The sequence below is a fragment of the Protopterus annectens genome, chromosome 16.part0, assembly GCF_019279795.1.
Source record: "Protopterus annectens isolate FY-2018-M chromosome 16.part0, PAN1.0, whole genome shotgun sequence".
Lineage (NCBI taxonomy): Eukaryota > Metazoa > Chordata > Ceratodontiformes > Protopteridae > Protopterus > Protopterus annectens.
In genome coordinates, this window is record NC_056750.1 from 490,566,895 (window position 1) to 490,587,108 (window position 20,214).

General features: G+C 35.2%; 1 protein-coding gene across 12 annotated transcripts in view; it reads right to left on the minus strand.

Moving 5' to 3' along the window:
• PBX3 (PBX homeobox 3) overlaps positions 1-20,214 on the minus strand; it is a 472,198-nt gene that overhangs the window by 88,377 nt on the left and 363,607 nt on the right. For all 12 annotated transcript variants that reach the window (XM_044058204.1, XM_044058211.1, XM_044058209.1 and 9 more), the window contains 2 exons: positions 16,972-17,213; positions 3,284-3,474 (listed from right to left, as the gene is read on the minus strand). In XM_044058204.1, coding sequence (XP_043914139.1) covers positions 3,284-3,474; positions 16,972-17,213 — 433 coding nt within the window. The remainder of the gene's footprint in view (positions 1-3,283; positions 3,475-16,971; positions 17,214-20,214) is intronic.

The following is a 20,214-nucleotide window of genomic DNA, read 5'->3' on the forward strand; positions in this document are numbered from 1 at the left end:
TATATATATATGGGTCTATGTCAAATTATCGAAGTTCCAAAACTTCGGAATTCATATGGCCAAGACCATATGATTGAAGTTTTAGATTTTCCAACATTAAAAAAATAAAAATAAAAAGCAAATTCTATTTTTAACATTTTTGCAGGGGGCAAGCCCCCTGCATGCCCCACACCCCCTGCTAATGAATTATACCATATCCGTGATAGGACTACATTGCAGAAGAGGGTAAATTTCCCATTCCGTGGTTTACCGCGATCTCCATTCAAAGTTTGAAAACTTCGATCATATGGTCACAACCATATGACTTTCAAAGGTTTGAAACTTCGATAATCTGATAGGAATCCATATATATATATATATATATATATAGATAGATAAATATACACACATATATATATATATCTATATATATATATATATATATATCACACACACACACATATTTATATATTTTTACACAAAAATAGCCATGTGACCATTGGCTCTAGGTGATGGTCACTTTGTTGAGATACCCTGATCCCATTTATAACATGGGAAAAAGTGGGCTGATGCTGATACACACACACATACATGTCCATGTAAATATAATATAAATATGGTATGATGAATATATATATATATATATATATATATATATATATATATATATATATATATATATATATTCTATTTCATAGTGAACATAACACATCAAACCTCCTAAGATCAAACAGACAAAATAAACAGCAAAGTGTTCCTACAGGGGGCATGCCTCCTCTGTATCTCCCATACCCCACTAGTTTACATATACCAACTCTAAGATCCCACAACAGAAGGGAAAAGGAAAAACTTCATTACCCCAGTGTTTGCTGATATCACACTTAAACAGACATTCTGTGATTGATGAAACAGCAATTGATCAAACGAGCTAATGATTCATGTTTTGAAGATTAAAACATATATCAAATATAACTGCAACCATATATATATATATATATATATATATATATATATATATATATATATATATAATAACGCACAATTTTTTTGGGGGGAGGGGGTGAAACACACAAAGTCAAAATACTGAAAGCATATTTGACTGAATGAACAACTATCTCAATCCTTGTTTTTTATAGTTTCTATAAGCAGGAGTATGCAGGAAAACGAATGATTGAATGAATGGAAAAGATAGAGTAATTAGTGTATATGTGAGAGTGTTATGGGTTAATGTTAGGGTAAGGAGATAGATTTACTGTTCTGCATATCTGGTGCTGCATGTGTTTGTGTCTTTTAGTCTTATGTAGTGATACAGTTAGGGAAAGTGTTTCCAGTAATGCAGTGGTTAGGGATAGCACACGAGTAAAATGGTGTGGGTGAAGGAACATTTGATTTTGGTTTTGAAATTATGGTGTATGATATTGGATATTTTTTGTTGGATACAATTATGCAATATTTTGTTATTCAGTATTATGAGTTTTCAGTGTTTTGTGCTTTTAGTATTTATTTTGTGGTTCAATGTTTTGAGTTTTAGATATTTCATGATATATATACATATATGGGTCTACTTCAAATGAGCGAAACTGGCAAGATCGAATTACACATCATCGAGACGAGTTTGCCGAAATACCAAAATAGTGAAACCTGACAACACAGAACCACAGATCAGCGAAAATATATTACTGCCATGTAATCATTCACAAAATACATGTAAATATGCCTATTTCTTCACAGTAGTGTGATTTTGGAGTTGATATATTTAATTTCTGGGGGTGTGCATGGGGGCTTGCCCCTTCCCCTGCAAAAACAGTGTATAAACAAATCCATGGGCTTGATTCCAGAAGACTTGCTCTCAGTCCAAGTAATCACTTACACTGAGAGCAGGTCTTTTGGAATCTGTCTCTCTGTATATGTGCACACACACACACACACATATATATATATATATATATATATGTATGTGTGTGTGTGTGTCATTACACCATTATTCATCAATGAAAATCAACAATTGTCATACTTTATTCATTAAAAAACTGATAATAGTAAAATAAAAATAAAAATAACAAAGAGATAACTAAGCTACTTATCTATGACTGCTCACAAACAGATCTCATACTAAAAACAGCAAGAAGATTCTTAAAGTGTATACATGGGAGGGAAATGGAAAGTTGTTGAATTCTGGTACAGCCAGTTCAACTGACTGAATATCAGCTGATTGAAATTTACCGGCTTTACCAAAAGAAGGTTGCAGTACAGTGAGGATCTTGGAGTTGGTACATATTATTAGCAGGGAGTGTTAGGAGGGGGGTCTTGCCCAGTCCAAACAATTTGTGTTTTTTTTTTTATTTTAATCTGTTGTGGATCGATGTTTTGATTATTGTAGGATCAATTAATTGTCATTTTGATGGAAGGTTAGGTCACAGAGCCACTACGACAGGATATTCTCCACTACAGTGCTACAGTCAATCAAAGTGGCATTGACTATGCCACTAATCTTATATTTATTCATACACACACACACACACACACACACACACACGCACACACCCACACACAAATATATTTGTTCATGGCAGGTGATCCATAGTACATCACAAGTGACCTACCTATCAAATTGTACTGCTGATAGTACTATTGCAACTCTACTTTTCGTCATGTCTTTTGTAATTTTCTTTGTATCTTGCATTTCAAATACAGACAGTCTTGAAAACATGCTCTCTTTCTTTGAAATGATAGCATCCATTGCTCTGGGAGCACCTGCCTGTACTCTCCAGACTGTGTAAATCAACTGGTTAATCTTTTAACCCCTGACCTAAGTTTGCACTGCAGCAACACAGGTTAAACAAATGTTCTCAGGCAATATAATATAACAGGAGGATACAATTGCACCCAACCACCTGATCCAAAATGGTAAAACCTTTGGAATTCACTTTTGTTCAGTCACATAGTTGACTTTGGTGGTGTACAGGTTAAATACTAGTCCCAAGTCCTTTTTTCAAAATGAGGCCAGCATTTCTCAAACACAATTAAACCAGTCTACAGCAAAGTAAAGCCCAGCAGGATATGACTGCATATATTATAAATATTAAAACCAAGCACTGAGTGTAAACAGTAAATTTTGTTTTAGCAATATGTTTTCAAATCCACGTATTTATTGCTCATACTCTAACTTCATTAAAACATGATACCTAATAAGATACGCTGTCAGCTGTGATCACTCTCTGATACCATAACACACACCTGATTATGCTTAAATAGAAATGCTTGACAGTAAACGGTATTAAGGCTTGTCATCGTGTAAAAGTACCTGGCATCAAGGAACCTTGACCGCAAAATCATAACTGCTTCACAAGTGCTTTGTTTCAACTGCATCTGAATAGAGCTGAACTTTCGATGAATTATGCCCACCATCCTTTCAATCTCCTTTGGAGATATCGGTCGTGTTCGACTTTGTTCTCTAAGAAGATTCATCACATGGGTTGTGAATTCATTACATGCCTAATTTCAAAAGATAAAAGTGTTACACTTTCAAATACATTTTTAGCATAATACGAAAAAAGACATTTTTCATGTACATGTCTTAAATGAATGCTACATTATAATATTGTACTTCATTGTATGGCTTTATAAACATTTGGAAAACATTAATACTGTGCAAAAATGCAAAAGTATGTTATAATGCTGACTTTCATATGACTGACACTACTGGTTCTTCAAAAAATATATGTTTGTGTGTGTGTGTATGTTTTTCCATTGCAGAAATATATGTCACTGCAAGATTCAAGGGCTAACAAAACAATGAACATTATTTAAACATTTGATAAATAATGGTAAACAGTAAAAAATAACTTTCAGCCTTGAAAAACTCATAACTTGTTTCCTGTAACATTTGCTGAATGTCTCATGACTTATTAAGTTAAACCATCATTGAATGCAAATGCTGATTAGCAATTTGGCATTAGCCCAGCATTCACAGAATTCTTATAGCTTTTCTTGAAACCAGTAGTTCATACATGATTAATTAGTACATCTAATTTATGTAGGGTACACTTTAGCTCATTACTCTAAGTAAAATTTCTTAAGTATTTACATTTAGATAATTAAAATCTGGATACACCCTTAAGAAAGATGCATACACTTCAGGCAGAGTGATTTTTACACTGCTGAAAGTAAATCAGAGCCTAATTTGCATCAGTTGCCTACTTCAGTTTTGCTATACTACTGAAACTTGTGCAAGTTTCAGTTCTATACACCTAAAGTGTTATATTTAATTTTGGTGCAAAATTATCAAAAGCTATCAAGAAGCATGCAGCTCACAGCTGTGAAATGTGCAGGATCTTTCTAATGGCATTATGATTACTACTTATTAAGACTGGGGAATTTGACTCATGTTGCACGTTTACATTAACTTGCATGCCAATTAAACCAGCCTGATTAGCAAAAATGGCAAGGACTCCTTAGGGGACATTCATTCTTGAAGTTTAAAATCCATAATTCTAAGATGTCTCAGTGCTAGCAGTCAAAGTCAACCCTATTTTTGCTGATGAAGAAACTGCCTCAGGTATACTGGCATCACTTTGTCACTCAGTTTTTATATTTAACTATTAATTGGGAGGACAAAACAGGAGGAGATCCTACTCAGTGGTCTGGTGAGACAACAACATGTAACTGGGTGAGATATCAGATCTAAAGCACTGTAAAACATTGTGTTACTGTCACAGAAGAGAGCACTCTGGATTTTTTTTTCCTAACAGAAAACAAGACATCCTAACTCTCTGGAATGTAATTTGCTAGTAAAAAACAAATGAGGACTAAAAGTAAAATTTAGCAGCAAATAGGGAGACATGTTTTTCACTGCCCCTTTAAGCAGCATGTGGCGAAATGATGGGGAAGGGCTCATGAGTTCTTCTTGTAAAAGAAATAATAAATTGAAATGACTGCAACTTTGTAGTCTAGCAAAAAAATTCTTAAAGATCATTTAGATTTTATTCTGTGTAGCAGCTGCCTTTTTCTGTAATAATTTACTTTAGACCTCTAATCGTTCATATTTCAGTCATAATAAAACTTCCCAGCATCCCTTATGTCTGTTAGATAAATCAAATGTAGAAAATGGATATGCTCTGCGCTAACCTTGACCCTCACCTTGATGCAATCAAGAGTCACTGACCCAAACCAGTAAATTTTTAGCTTGAACTCTGCGCACTGAAGCTGATGAGTGAACATCACCTTCAGTACCACTTCTCAAAGACATCTATTCTACTGAGTAATGATTCAGTTTATATTCTGACTTCTGTGACATTTCAAAAGAACTTTAAAAGTCAGAAGGACACAGGGATCAGCGCTGTCACATTTTTTTTTAGTGTTCATCGAATCAAGGCAGTATTTTCACCAGCATGGAAATTACTGCATATCATTAGATTATAAAAATTAAGCTACTCACTCATTTTAAAGCTATATTACTAATAACATCTAAATAACTGATAATAATACTCAAGGCAGTTACTTATTGATGGCTGTTAAGTAAAAACCTGGGAGTAGAATATGATGATGTATAAAACAAGACATTCTTAATATCTGGGTTGAATAATTTTTGCCTAATGCCCATTTGTGTTTAATAAATACTACCCCATGCCAGCATTCTACCCCAAAGCTACTACATACACAAAAATACTACTGGATATTCTTGTGCAGGTCTTACATATCAAAACTACCTAGTGATGCCTTCCCAGCCATAAAAAAGCAACAATAAATGATAGGCAAAGTAACACACAGACAAGTATATAGCTTTAAATACAAAAATACTTTGAGGTATATTAGTCAATTTTAAAATACCTTTTGATGAAAACTAGATCCAGTAATTGTTAAAAATGCAACAAGCATAGCTGACTGCATACACCATCAACTACTACTACTACAAAATGTTTTATTTTCTAGGATAAGCAGCTACATAAGAACATAACAATGTTTCCATAATGCATTCACTGGGCACTGGAAAAGGTTTTGAAGCAAAATAAATGTGTGTTGCAGGGGAGGGGTTCATTTGGCCTTATAAAGAATACAATATTTTGAATTATGCATATGCTGAATGTTTGAAATCTCATCTGTAACATCTCTTTCATTACTCCTTGTTTGGATAGTACATAAGGAAATATATTTCAGTATTCAGACTTTTATAGAAGTAGCCAGGGAACAAAGGACATGTCAAACTTAGTGTGTTAGTGTCACACATTGCCTTGTTATTTCCATCAAAGGTACAAGTATACAATTCTGAATCACCATTGTCAAGTGCATAAGCAATGTTGCACAATCAATCTTTCGTCATTTCTTGAATTTTCTAATTCCTTATCTTTATTCATTAGACTGTTCAGAATGGCTCCCTTTTGGAAGAATGTGATCCACAGCTTTGAACTCCACAACTCTCAAAAAAACAAAGAGTGAGTTCTGCAATTCTGAAAAACAAAGAGTGAGTTCTGCAACTGTAAAAAACAGTGAGTGAGTCCTACAGCTGAGAATAACAGAGAGCGAATCCTGCAACTCCGAAAAACAAAGACTAACTTCAAGAATAATATGGTAAATACTAAATATCACTAAGACACTTTTAAAAGCACTTTTTGCAGTGGACTGTCCCCTGCTGTGGTAGGTTGTGCACACCATACCTCTATTGTTTATATCTACTAATTCCAAGATTTCTTTACCTTGGAAGAGGGGGTAACCCGGTAAGATGCCACAACCCCAGACTTAGCATATATGCTCCCTATATGGATTTACTGTCTTGCTCTTCCAAGCACCACAGCTGAAGTCTTCAAAGTATCACCAGGCACCCATATGGAACACACTTTCATTTCTGAACTCTTAGCTGGAATACTTCTATCAGTATTACCTAAGGACGGTATTACTATCATGTCTACAACTGCAATTGGATTGTGGACACTGCATGCCACCATAATGATGGTACAGAAGAAGTCTCATTTCCCTGTAGAAAATCTGAGATGGATTACACTGACTGCACCTAAGGGTAAGCATGACTTCTTATAGTCTGTTATTACTTCTGCACTTAACCATTAGATAGCTTTACTTACAATGTTTTGGTTTCCAACAGATAAGTTTTATGTAGATGTCATTCACTCCAAGTAGAACATATTGTGAACATTTTACCAAAGTGACTTTTCGGCATTCCATCTTGCTGTCACCACCACTACCTCCCCTCCCCCACATTATAATTTTAGTATTCTGCAGGATGGTACTTGCCAATAGACTTGTCTTCTTTCATACATTAGTACATTTTAGCAGTATTTTACATTTTTTAGACTATTGCACATTCTTTACTTAATGAATTTGCTAATTAAAAGGTGCAGTTTGAAAAGGTTTCCTTTCTTTTGCAGTAGTAGCCTCGTATGGTAAAAGGATAAACAATCATAACACACAGGCAGAGTGATATCATGTGGTGATGGCAAATGATAGTGCAGAACAATAGAAATAATAGTGATACAGCAAACAAATCTATGAAATTAAAACCTGGGTGATGGGGAGTGATCATGGTTCAAGGCAAGGTTGTTAATAAGATGTGAACAGGAACAGTTTAAAAAATAATGCAGTGGTGGACACTATATGCCATGCACCACAAGGTAGAAAGCAAACCCATTTCACTACATGATGTATTTGTTTTTCACAGTTGCCTTAATTGAAAACAGAAGCCATAAATCTAGGTTCAAGGAGATAAATCAGGAAAATATGACATTACACCCTAAACTGATATCTGTACAGCAGGGCGGTTCTACAGACACTTAAAGTTTTAAGATGAACCTTAAACGGAGTGAAAAGGGGAGCAGTCCTTGTTAATGATACCTGGATGATTTCTGTATTAACTTGGAAAACGGAAGTAACACCCTTAGAGACAAACAAGACACTGATTAGACCATTGCTGAATAAGCCACTGTTAAGCATAGTGAGTCTTGCATTCCCAGTCTTGAGACAGTTTTGTGCTCAATAACTCAGAGCTAGGAGAAATGTCAATTTTTAGAGAAAGTAGTATGTGAAGTTTTCTGTATTGCTGTATGGCCGACATGAAATGAGGGCAATTTTTGAAGTAAAATGGAAGAAGAGGAAGGGTGGTAGAGTTAGGTAATGAAGACACCTGAGCAAACAAAATGAATTAGATATTTATGAAGTTAGTTAATGCTGACAGACAAAATAATCTGTGGACTAACACTGTAGACTGACAAGAGTAATGCAAATTTTCTGGAAATAATTGGCATTAGTAGCAGTACTACTGAGTCTCCAGCTCCATGTTTTAGCTGCTGGTGACTGTGGAAATTAATTAGAATTTGAATAAGGCTGATCTACTCTGCAAAACAGGCTCCTTCAGTAGAGAAGTCAGTCTGATTGTTAAGATTGCTTTAAATACCTTTGGCTATGTCTAAAACCCTCATTATCATCACCTTCTGAGCCTCATAATGAACTTTGTGTTTGTTGTTCATCTTCTAGCCACCTTACCCAGGAAGCTCATTCAGCTATTGATATATAAAAGCAAGAGAATGCTCATGCTACCGTCACACAGAACACGGCCTTGTTACAAACCACCCTCATCAGGATCTGTAGGGACCCTGGTATACAGGCACTATGGCCAAGGCTCTAGTTTCACTACAAGTAATAAAAACGTGCTTAGGAACAAAAAATGAGTAATGTCCAGCAACCAGCCACGATAACACTTCAGCTTTATTCTAAAATCACACACAATCCAACGACTAAGCACTTTCGCCAATCATTTGGCTTCATCAGAGTCACTGGGAAATAAAATCCATCCATTTATATATTGCTATCAATTAGTATCCAAATCAATCAAACATACTCCCTATATTCAAATCTTTACATTCTTATAAACACAAATAAGTACATACTTAAGTACTATATTTCTAAAATTTATATACACACATAAATACTGTGTTTCTAAAACTATCTGCTACTTGTTAAAAACACGTATATATACTGTCAACTATTAATACATAACAAATATATAAACTCATGCACATTTAAATATATAAGGGAAGAAAATCATAACGTGTATTTAACCTCACTATATAATCTAACCACAGGCAATATAAGTGCTAATCTATAGTATAGTTCTCTATATATTTCAAAATAATAACAATTTATTAATGTCCCCTTAGGGTATAATATTAGCTCTTTGTTTCAATATTGAGGTGAAGGACACCCCTTCATTTAAACCTGGTGATTGTGTGGCATTGAGCCTCAATTGCCACTTAAGCCCTTTAGTTTCTACCAAAAGGTTATAATCCCCTCCCCTGTCATTCATGGGGACCCGATCATTTACAAAAAAGATACATTTTTTAAAATTATGGCAATTTTTACTATGTCCAAAAAGTGCATTGTGTATGTTTCCAGTTTTTATAGCTCTCAAATGTTCCCTTATTCTGTCTTTAAGTCTACAAGTGGTTTCACCCACGTAGAAAGCCGGACAGCTAACACATGTTGCTACATATACCAACATAGTGGTATTGCAACTACATTTTCCTGGACGTGAAATCGTATATTCATATCCTTGAATGACTACGTATGGCCCATCATTTATGTAGCGACAGTATCTACACATTCCACATTTGTACATAAGTGATTTGTGCCATGTACATGTTCTTCCTTCTTGTATGTTTTTAATGTTCTTGCCTCTACTGTATGTGACCTTAGGTTGGTCACCTATCTTCTTTTTGATGTTCTCGTCAAAACATGCCTGCCATATATTGTTCATCATCTCAACATGTGAGGGGCTTAATCCATTACATTTTAAAATTAATGCATCAGGGCTTTCTTTTGACTTGTCTACACTTAGTCTTAACTCTGTTTTTAAAATAGGTTGAAAGGATGTGGATCTCTTACCTATAACTTCCCGTTTTGTATTCAACAATAATTTTAAGGGATAACTCCTTTCCAGAAACACACCCACTAAAAATACATTTCTTTCAAAAATGTTTCATTGTCACTAACCAACCTTGACAACTTTACCATCTGTCCCTTCACAATACTTTTTCTCTGGTGGTAAGGGTGACAGCTGTCAAAGTGTAGTTGTGAATTTGAGTATGTCTTCTTTCTGAAAAATACTACTTTCCAGGGTCATATTACTTCTTTCCAAATGACTATCCAGAAAATCTATTTCTGATGTATGCCACATATATGTAAATTTCAAAAATGTAGTAGTATTATTTAGATATTTAATAAATTTGTCTAGTTCTTATCTTATCTTAATAATTTAAATCAGGAAGAAAGACACACATTAGTTGAGTTGGCTAACAACAGGGAGTTGAGATGTATGAAGCCAGATAAGGGTGGGGGCATTGTGATTATGAATTATATAGATTATGTATCCAAAATGCATGACATTTTAAATGACACAACAACATACAAGAGAGTTTCAAGAAATGAAATGAACAGGGCATATATGAGAGTGGATCTATATTTATATGCCCTATACCAAGGGGCCTTGGAAGCTAATGAAGTCAAATTTTTAAGTGTTAACCACCCGACAACACTAGTGATCCTTGGGATACCTAAGATCCACAAAGATATCAGTAATCCACCATTTAGACAAATAGTGGCAGCCAAGGGTTCTAAAACAGAACGCTTGGCAGCATTTGTGGACCTAGGTACCCAAATAGTGGTGAAAGAAGCTGAGCATATACTTAAAGATTCACGGCACTGCTTGGAGAGGTTGAAATCAATAGACACCATAATACATTACACTTTTTTAAGTATCGATGTGGTAAATTTATTTACAGTAATTCCACATGAAGAGGGCCTGAATCATTTTAGGGAATCCCTACTTGAAAGTAACAAGATTAACAAGACCAAAATAAACGTAATAGTAGAATTGATGGAAATGATTCTTAAAAACAACTATCTGAGTTTTGAAGGGGAATTGTTCCATCAAATCACAGGAGTAGCTATGGGTGCCAGATGTGCACCAGTGAACGCAAATTTAATCTTGTTACATTGGGAAAGAACATTTATTTTCCAGTCGAAATTTAAAGAAAAAATCTTGTTATATAACAGATTTTTAGATGATATACTAATTTTATGGAAAGGAGAACCACACAAAATAGATGAATTTATTAAATATCTAAATAATACTACTACATTTTTGAAATTTACATATATGTGGCATACATCAGAAATAGATTTTCTGGATATTCATTTGGAAAGTAATATGACCCTGGAAAGTAGTATTTTCAGAAAGAAAACATACTCAAATTCACTGTTACACTTTGACAGCTGTCACCCTTACCACCAGAGAAAAAGTGCTGGGAAGGGACAGATGGTACGGTTGTAAAGGTTGGTTAGTGACAATGAAACATTTTTGAAAGAAATGTATTTTTTAGTGGGTATGTTTCTGGAAAGGGGTTATCCCTTAAAATTATTGTTGAATACAAAACGGGAAGTTATAGGTAAGAGATCCACATCCTTTCAACCTATTTTAAAAACAAAACGGGAAGTTATAGGTAAGAGATCCACATCCTTTCAACCTATTTTAAAAACAGAGTTAAGACTAAGTGTAGACAAGTCAAAAGGAAGCCCTGATTCATTCATTTTAAAATTTAATGGATTAAGCCCCTCACTTGCTGAGATGATGAACAACATATGGCAGGTATGTTTTGACGAGAACATCAAAAAGAAGATAGGTGACCAACCTAAGGTCACATACAGTAGAGGCAAGAACATTAAAAACATACTAGAAGGAAGAACATGTACATGGCACAAATCACTTATGTACAAATGTGGAATGTGTAGATACTGTCGCTACATAAATGATGGGCCATACGTAGTCATTCAAGGATATGAATATACGATTTCACGTCCAGGAAAATGTAGTTGCAATACCACTATGTTGGTATATGTAGCAACATGTGTTAGCTGTCCGGCTTTCTACGTGGGTAAAACCACTCGTAGACTTAAAGTCAGAATAGGGGAACATTTGAGAGCTATAAAAACTGGAAACATACACAATGCACTTTTTGGACATAGTAAAAATTGCCATAATTTAAAAAAATTATCTTTTTTTAATTGATCGGGTCCCCATGAATGACGGGGGGGGGGGATTATAAACTTTTGGTAGAAACTAAAGAGCTTAAGTGGCAATTGAGGCTCAATGCCACACAATCACCAGGTTTAAATGCAGGGGTGTCCTTCACCTCAATATTGAAACAAAGAGCTAATATTATACCCTAAGGGGACATTAATAAATTATTATTATTATTTTAAAATATATAGAGAACTATGCTATAGATTAGCACTTATATAGCCTGTGGTTAGATTATATAGTGAGGTTAAACACACATGTTATGATTTTCTTCCCTTATATATTTAAATGTGCATGAGTTTATATATTTATGTATTAATAGTTGACAGTATATATATATATATATATATATATATATATATATATATATACATACACATGTTTTTAACAAGTAGTAGATAGTTTTAGTAACACAGTATTTATGTGTGTATATAAATTTTAGAAATATAGTACTTAGTATGTACTTATTTATGTTTATAAGAATGTGAAGATTTAAATATAGGGAGTATGTTTGATTGGTTTGGATACTAATTGATGGCAATATATAAATGGATGGATTTTATTTCCCAATGACTGATGAAGTCAAATGATTGGCGAAAGCGCTTAGTCATTGGATTGTGTGTGATTTTAGAATAAAGCTTAAGTGTTATCATGGCTGGTTGCTGGACATTACTCATTTTTTGTTCCTAGTCATATTCCTAGTTGGGCTTAGTCTATGTTTAATAGAAATGTGCTTGTTTTACCTACAAAAGAGGTAGTAAATCTTCTAATACAAGTGTACATACATAAGAGATGATGGTTAACTTGCCTCGGATCCTTGAATTTCTTGATGATTAAAACTAGGTCAGTTACTGCAGATGTAACCAGTTACAGACTACTTGACAACAGTTTAAGTGTTGTGCATAATGTGGGATTATTGCTCTAAGTGGAAAATTATTTATCTAGAAGTACTTGGTGTCTGTCAATCTTCCCTGCCTATGATTTTTCAAAGTATTTTACATCATACAATATCTTGTTGCTACCAAGTTAAGTCATATAGTTTACTGATTTTTCTATGGTTTTATTTAAATTTCACTTTATTTTTTGTTCCATGTGGTTTGTGCAGTTTCCCACCAACCTACTTAACAAACAAAAGAACAGCAGGAACAGCATTGTTGCACTTGCAATTTCTCCCCCTAGCACTGATTTACAGAGGTTACTAAAAAAAAACAATCAAAACAGGAAGATTTTGTCGACTTTGATCAAAATGAATAGGTAAAGACATTAATTAGAGAAGGCTAAGGTCAAAAAAGGAGTCTGTGTGGAATGTGAGGGGTTAGACAATAGTCTGTTGAAGCTTTTGCATACTAGATACCCAGGAACGTCATTAAACAGCTATACTGCTTTAGAAGAAAAGCACAGAAATGAAATGGCCAATATATGACCAAGGATTAGAACTGTAAGGCAATAAAGAAAGATTAATTTTTCCAGAAAGGAGTTCAGACCACTTAAAGGACACAGACATTTAAGAAAGCCTGAGTTTGTAACACTGAACTAGCACTTTCTTGTCTCACTTTATTAAGGTAGTTGGAATTATAGCCAGAAACTGGCATGGGCAGGTGGTAATTTGATCCACAATTCAGCTGTGCCTCAAAAATCCAGGGACAGAAAGTTAAACTATGTGCTATGCCCTGAGTTTCTGATGCAATCATTAAGAGCATTCATGTGACTGAAAATTAGCCTATAAGGAAGAGTCTTAGCAGAGTATATTTCACAGTGGAAGCCAATTAGATCAAAACAAAAACACAGGTAACTGAAAATGAGATACATTAGAGAATGGGCAAACTGTACATCAGCACCCAACAGGCTATTAAAGTAATACTCAGAGAAAAACGAGTCCGCTGCTTTACAGCAGTATATCAAGCTACAGTGGAGCTCGGACTGCTAAAAAATTAATGGCCGCCATTACTTTTACACTCACTAAGCAGCGCTTTTGCTGTTTAGCAAGTGTACAAAAATAAAAAGAACGAAATGTATGTGTGTGTACGTATGTGTGTGTTGATTTTCCTGTCTGCGTGTGTGAGTGAATGCGGTGTATGAAAGTAGAGAAGACTCTGTTTTTCAGAGAGAGATCAAGAGAGAGAGTGGGAACAATCTTGTGTGGGTGAATGTGTGTATTAAAGCTGAAGTGACTGTGTATGAGAGACAGAATGGGTTGTCTGTAAAATTGCTGTGTTTTACTTACGTATTTCTTTTTTTAAGTAATATATTGTTTTCTTATATATTTTTGATGTAAAATGCTTCCTCCAACACCACTAACATATACTACAGAAAGTTTGAAACATTAGACGGAGGAACTGTTTTACATCAAAAATATACAGATAAAAAACCTTGTATAGTACTTAAAATAAGTAAGTAAAACACAACAATTTTACAGAGAGCCCATTCTCTAAGTGCAATAATGCCTCCAGGGTGTGTGGTAATGTGCAATTAACACCTTTCTAAGGGTGCAGAGGCCCGTCGCCACATAATACCCCTGGGCAGGCATTAATTACACATTGGGCATTATTGCTTACTTGTCCAACTTTCCTCTTAAGAAGTCATACCAGGACAGCTGGATAAAAGTGCCAGGAAGACTGGAAACTAAACTCTGTAACACCTGTGTCCTTCTTAAGGTATGGAGAGTGGTACAGAGGAATGGAAATGTCAGTTATCAAGAAGAGTAGACAGAATTAGAATATGTGCATTGGATTGTGTTAAAAAGCAACAGGGTGATTATACCACTTGCATCTCCATGACAGAGCACAAAGAGGTGGCACATAATCAAAATATTAAATGCAGATAGGTAAAGTACTATATTAATCATTTAGGGTACAGTTCAGTCAATATGCAGATCTCTGTAACATCACTTATTCTGCAGGGTGTATCTGATTCTAATAATGCTGATAATCTTAGTGGGGCCTCCACATTCTGTCAAAACGTCTGGGTGTCCTGATACTATTAAACATGCTAAAGGATCCTAAGAACCTAAGTTAACTTTGACAATAACAACCAGAATAAGATAAATATTTGTTTTACCTGGTGTCTTATTTCCTGGTGCTTAGCATCTCTGTTCGTATTCTTGCACAAAAGTGCATCCCTTTCATGCAGTCTATTCTTTGGTGACTTGTACCACTTTGTAGGCATGACCATTTAATATGCTTCTTTGTTTTTAACCATTCCCCATTGTAAAATGCATATTTGCTTGGTTCAATTGTCATTCCTCATTGTTCTAGACATTTATGTCTTACAGATACTTATGAAGAAACCTAAATACAAGTTTATTTGTAAAGCACACACTATTGAGATTCAGACAACTGAATTTAAAACAAGTAAAAGCAAAGCCAAGAAAGAGGGTGGCATAAAACAAGAACTGCTAAAACTGTGTCAGTTGATTAATTTAGAAATTCTAATATAAATAATGTAGGTTTTTAGGGACACTTTACCTAGCTGCCATATGTGGATCAAATGGATTCTTCTAACCAGTGGCTTCTAGGCTAGCTCAAATTTTCTCAAGCTGATACACAAGTACAGATTAATTTATTATCTGATATTCCATCTCTACAGCAACAAAATAAATACGGATTTGAGTTGCTTAACTATGGTAATACCCAAATGTACCTTTGAATGTTGCACTGCCTTTTCACATTCCATGATAAAGAGTATTCTTTAAATCCAGCTTTTCTATACAGAATGTGAGGTGTTGAAAACAAACATTTTGAGTATTTTATCTTTTCATTGAATATAAAACATTGTATCCATCCTTGAATGACAACAATGGTCTTACTTAATCTTTGACTGATGTGTGATTACCTTAACAGGTCAGGTTTTTTTGTAACTAACTCAACATTTCTTTAAACAATACTTTCTTGAAAACAGTGGGAAGTTATTACCCATACCTAAGTATCTTCCAAAATTACTACAGCGGTCTAATAAGCAGAAAAGGGAATCTCCACTGTGTTAAATAAAATTTATAATTATTGGATTGCAGATGCCTGTTGGGTTGCTACAATGAAGTGGCAACAACTTAATGGACAGATTATCTGCTGGCTATCTGCATTCTCAAGGGAGACGTCACTCATATCCCATAACTGCAAATGGGATTTAATTCACTCTTGAGAAGAACAGGTATTTTAAATACTCCATTCTGGAGATAATCTATAATGATATGCTTACTGCACAGGAAACAATATAATACTTGTTATAAAAATGTGAAGAAAGAGGAAGCACAGGGAAATCTGAATTCATGAATACACAACAGCTATTTTAAATTAATAACTTTTTTATATAAAAAATACTCTTTCCAATCTTTTGGGGATGAAAAGTTAATGATCTATTATTAACCAGTCTCAATTTACATAATGTTAAAATAAGGATATGACAGCAGTTTTAAATTTGTTTTAATAGCATTTCACAGTTCTTCAAAACTGCTATTAAAACACTGGGATTATCAGATCATTCACAAATCTGAACAATGAACACAAATCATATTGTGAGTTGCCTCTGCTCGGCAGTATATGTGGCTCGTTTCAAGACTCAACAAGCTGTAGGCATCCATCTTACATTTTTGCTAGGTAAACAATCATACATTTTGGATGAGCTGCAATAAGAATTTAAATTAGCAATCTACATTTGTTAAGACAAAAAGTGGCAAACAAAGCAGCACTTAATATACAGCACTGGAGTTCGTGTTGCTATGAAGAAAACGTCAAATGTAGATACTTTTTTTCCTGTTTCTGCCCAGCAAAGGAAAGGACCGTAATGAACATGAAGGAAAAAATACATCGGTTATAATCCACACGAAGTCCTAGTAAAAATGTAACTTGAATCAAATGATCAAAAACAATGAGACATACTCTTTGCCAATCCCAGCGGCTGGAGTTGTCCCATACCTGTTCATATTTCTCCAGTTCTGTGTGGTATATTTGTCTGATTTGACTCAGTTTTGCTCTGTAATCTGAGTGTTCTATAGAGTTATCAGAAGAACCGCCAGATGCTGCTGCTGCAGCCGCTGCCGCTGCTGAACCACCACCTTTCTCTGGCCCTGAGACGCCTTCTGCCAAAAGCATGTTGTCCAGTCTCATTAGCTGGGGATCTGGAGGGTCTTCTTCCTGGGCACCTCTTATGCTGAGACCTTTGAAGAGAAAAATACCAGCTCTGAATTAATTCTGTGATATAACGTATGCCCTGCTTACCCTTAACCATTTCAGTAATGCAAACAACTTAATTTCACAAAATAAAGCAATCAGTACTGACAATAGCTATAGTACAGCAGACGATAGCACAAGTACATGCCACATCAGCGTTCAAGTAATATTACAATCTAAACAGATTTATGGAAGCACTATAACATTGTTTATATTTCTGTGAAGTGATTACCTATATGTAATTGTAACATGCTTCACAATAGTCCTCTACTTCTAATATGTTGTGTTAATTAATTTATTTATTTACTCTTTGTTGACCGAGTTAGTCCCAATAGACCAGTGTCATCTTTTCAAGGGTGCCCTGAGGAGATGTTCATACTGACTGGGGAGATTTGGCAAGATCACCAGAGAACTTCCCCGACTGTTTTTTTTTAAAGAGTTCACTGCTATCTTTTACATACAGCTGAACTACCACTAACCTAAGCAGATGGGACTTCAATTTAACATTTCAGCTGAAGAACAGCTATGCACATTTGCTCAACTACTTGCTCTACTTAAAAGTACAAAGGGTACCATATTGTCAAAGTGTATGCCTTGCCTTCAACAGCAATATCATGCCCAGAGTTCATTACAATGAACCTGAAATAGAATCAACCCCACAGATGAGAAAAGCAACTTCAACTTGAATCTTGTCCTTAACTTACCAGATGTGAAAAGGATTCGGAGCTTCTAAATAATCATAGTGAGAAAAAGGAACGGAGTATTTAGTAATTAGAAATTAAGTGGATATTGAGCCCCCAAAAATTTATATAAAAATAAAAAATTACATTAGCCCAATAAAATGTACAGTATATGGGACTACATCAGTCATTAATTATAGAAAAAATACCTTCTATTCTGAAAGCATGTTAAATTGATACACAGAGTATAAGCAGTATTAAACGTCATATGTCAGTGCTACATAAAAAACACTCTGATGACAGCTTTATTAATGTGAATACTGACTGTTTAAAAAGTAGATATTCTATTTCTGCTGTACCATTATCAACACCCTTTATATACATGGTTACCTTTTGCATACATTCACTTGTATTTTAATGATGAACATTAAAGACTGCTATGTTCACTAGAAAAATCATCTGATGAAAATACCCACCGCTTTATATTCTGATACTGAGAGAAAATGTTTTTGTTTCCGTCATAGTAACATAAAGCATAATTACTTTACTTTCAGACAAGCAAAGGAAAAATACATCATCCAAATTTCACAGCATCTCAAAAATGATGTAGCTATTTTACAAAATGTAACAACTTTAGAACTCAGTAGCTTTTACAGTGCAGAATCCATTAAAGCTGTTAAACGTTACCACGACAAGACAAAACGAGAACTATGTTTCACTTTATTAATGTCAGCCAGTGTTTCTAAGCTTAGAAAGGCCGCGGTGGTGCAGCAGGTAGTGCTGTCGTCTCACAGCAAGAGGTTCTTTGGTTTGATTTTCGGCTGGAACTCCTTTCGTGCAGAGTCTGCATGTCCTCCCTGCGGTCGAGTGAGTTTTAAAGACATGCAGATAGGTGTGTGTGTGCATGTGTGCAGCTAGAAGATTGGGTGCCGGGCTGGCAACTCAACACCATAAAAACTCCACTGCCAATCAATCTGCGGACCAGTGATCCACTGTGGCGACCCCTAAAGGGAGAAGATGAAAGACATTGCTATCAGTTTTTCTAAACTTAACTCTAACTAGGTATAATCAGAAGTATGTGATTATACAGCATATTTTAACTATGAACTTCATAGGGAGCATACCAATACAAACTTGCAAGCAGAAACAAAAAAGGGCAGATATCTGCAAGCAAAAGTTTTAAAGAAAGGTATCAGAAAGATGATTCTGGTCAGACAGTATAAAGGCAAAAAAATCATCTATGTTCATCTGCTGAGCCTTACACCCTGGGAGTTATGCCAGTTTCCTATGAAAAGTAGCAAGCATTTCCAGTCTCAGTAGCTAAAGCAATCTTACTGGTCTTTATGATATCCAATACTTTTGTGGTTTATAGAACCCAATGTTCTGGGGATTAATAACAAGCAAGAGGCATCATTAGGTATGTTCTGGGAAGAAATCCACACTACTGTAAAATGATTCTTCAAAGGGTCTTCTTCTTCTTTCAACTTTTCCCAGTTAGGGGTCACCACAGCAGAACAACAGTCTGCTGAACGATTGGCAGTGGAGCTTTATGGTGTTGAGTTGCCAGCCCAGTGCCCACCCTTCCACAGAAGGCACACATGCACACAATTGCACCTAGGGCCAATTTAGAGTGTCCAATCCACCAACAGCATGTCTTAGGGATGTGGGAGGAAACCGGAGCACCCAGCGGAAACCCACATGACCGCAGGGAGGACAAAATTACTGTGAAACCACCCATTAAAAAATGCAGCGAAAGCTAACTTTCTAATGACCAGTTCCTGGTGGGCATTCTTGCAGCTGTCAAGACTAGTTAACAGTTAGAAAGTGCAAAGTGTTACTCACCTTGTTATATACAGAAGTTAACAGGTATCTTTCAATGGTATTTTTATAGGGGTACACATTAATTTCACTGACATTCCTAGCTAATTTTTATAACCTGTTGACATTGTTTGCCTGCTGAGGTTAGAGTGGAAAGTGAAAGTTAAGTGCATCTGGATTTCATCTTGCACTTAGCTTATGTAAGACTCAGATTTACTATTACGTAAAGGGAAAATGGACCCTACCATAATACCAGTTTTTTTTTAATTATTATGCATTCCGATTCTTTCATAAACTGAAGTAAATGTTGGGACTATAATACACGTATGTTTGGTAGAATGGACCATAAACAACAGAGAGACTACGGACATATTATCAGTCTCCATGAGATATTTATTCTCATTGCTTCTAGAAACTGTACCATATCACAAGTAACTTCCTGTGCCTAGGCATTAACATATTTAAAGATGTATAAATATACTCTCTATGC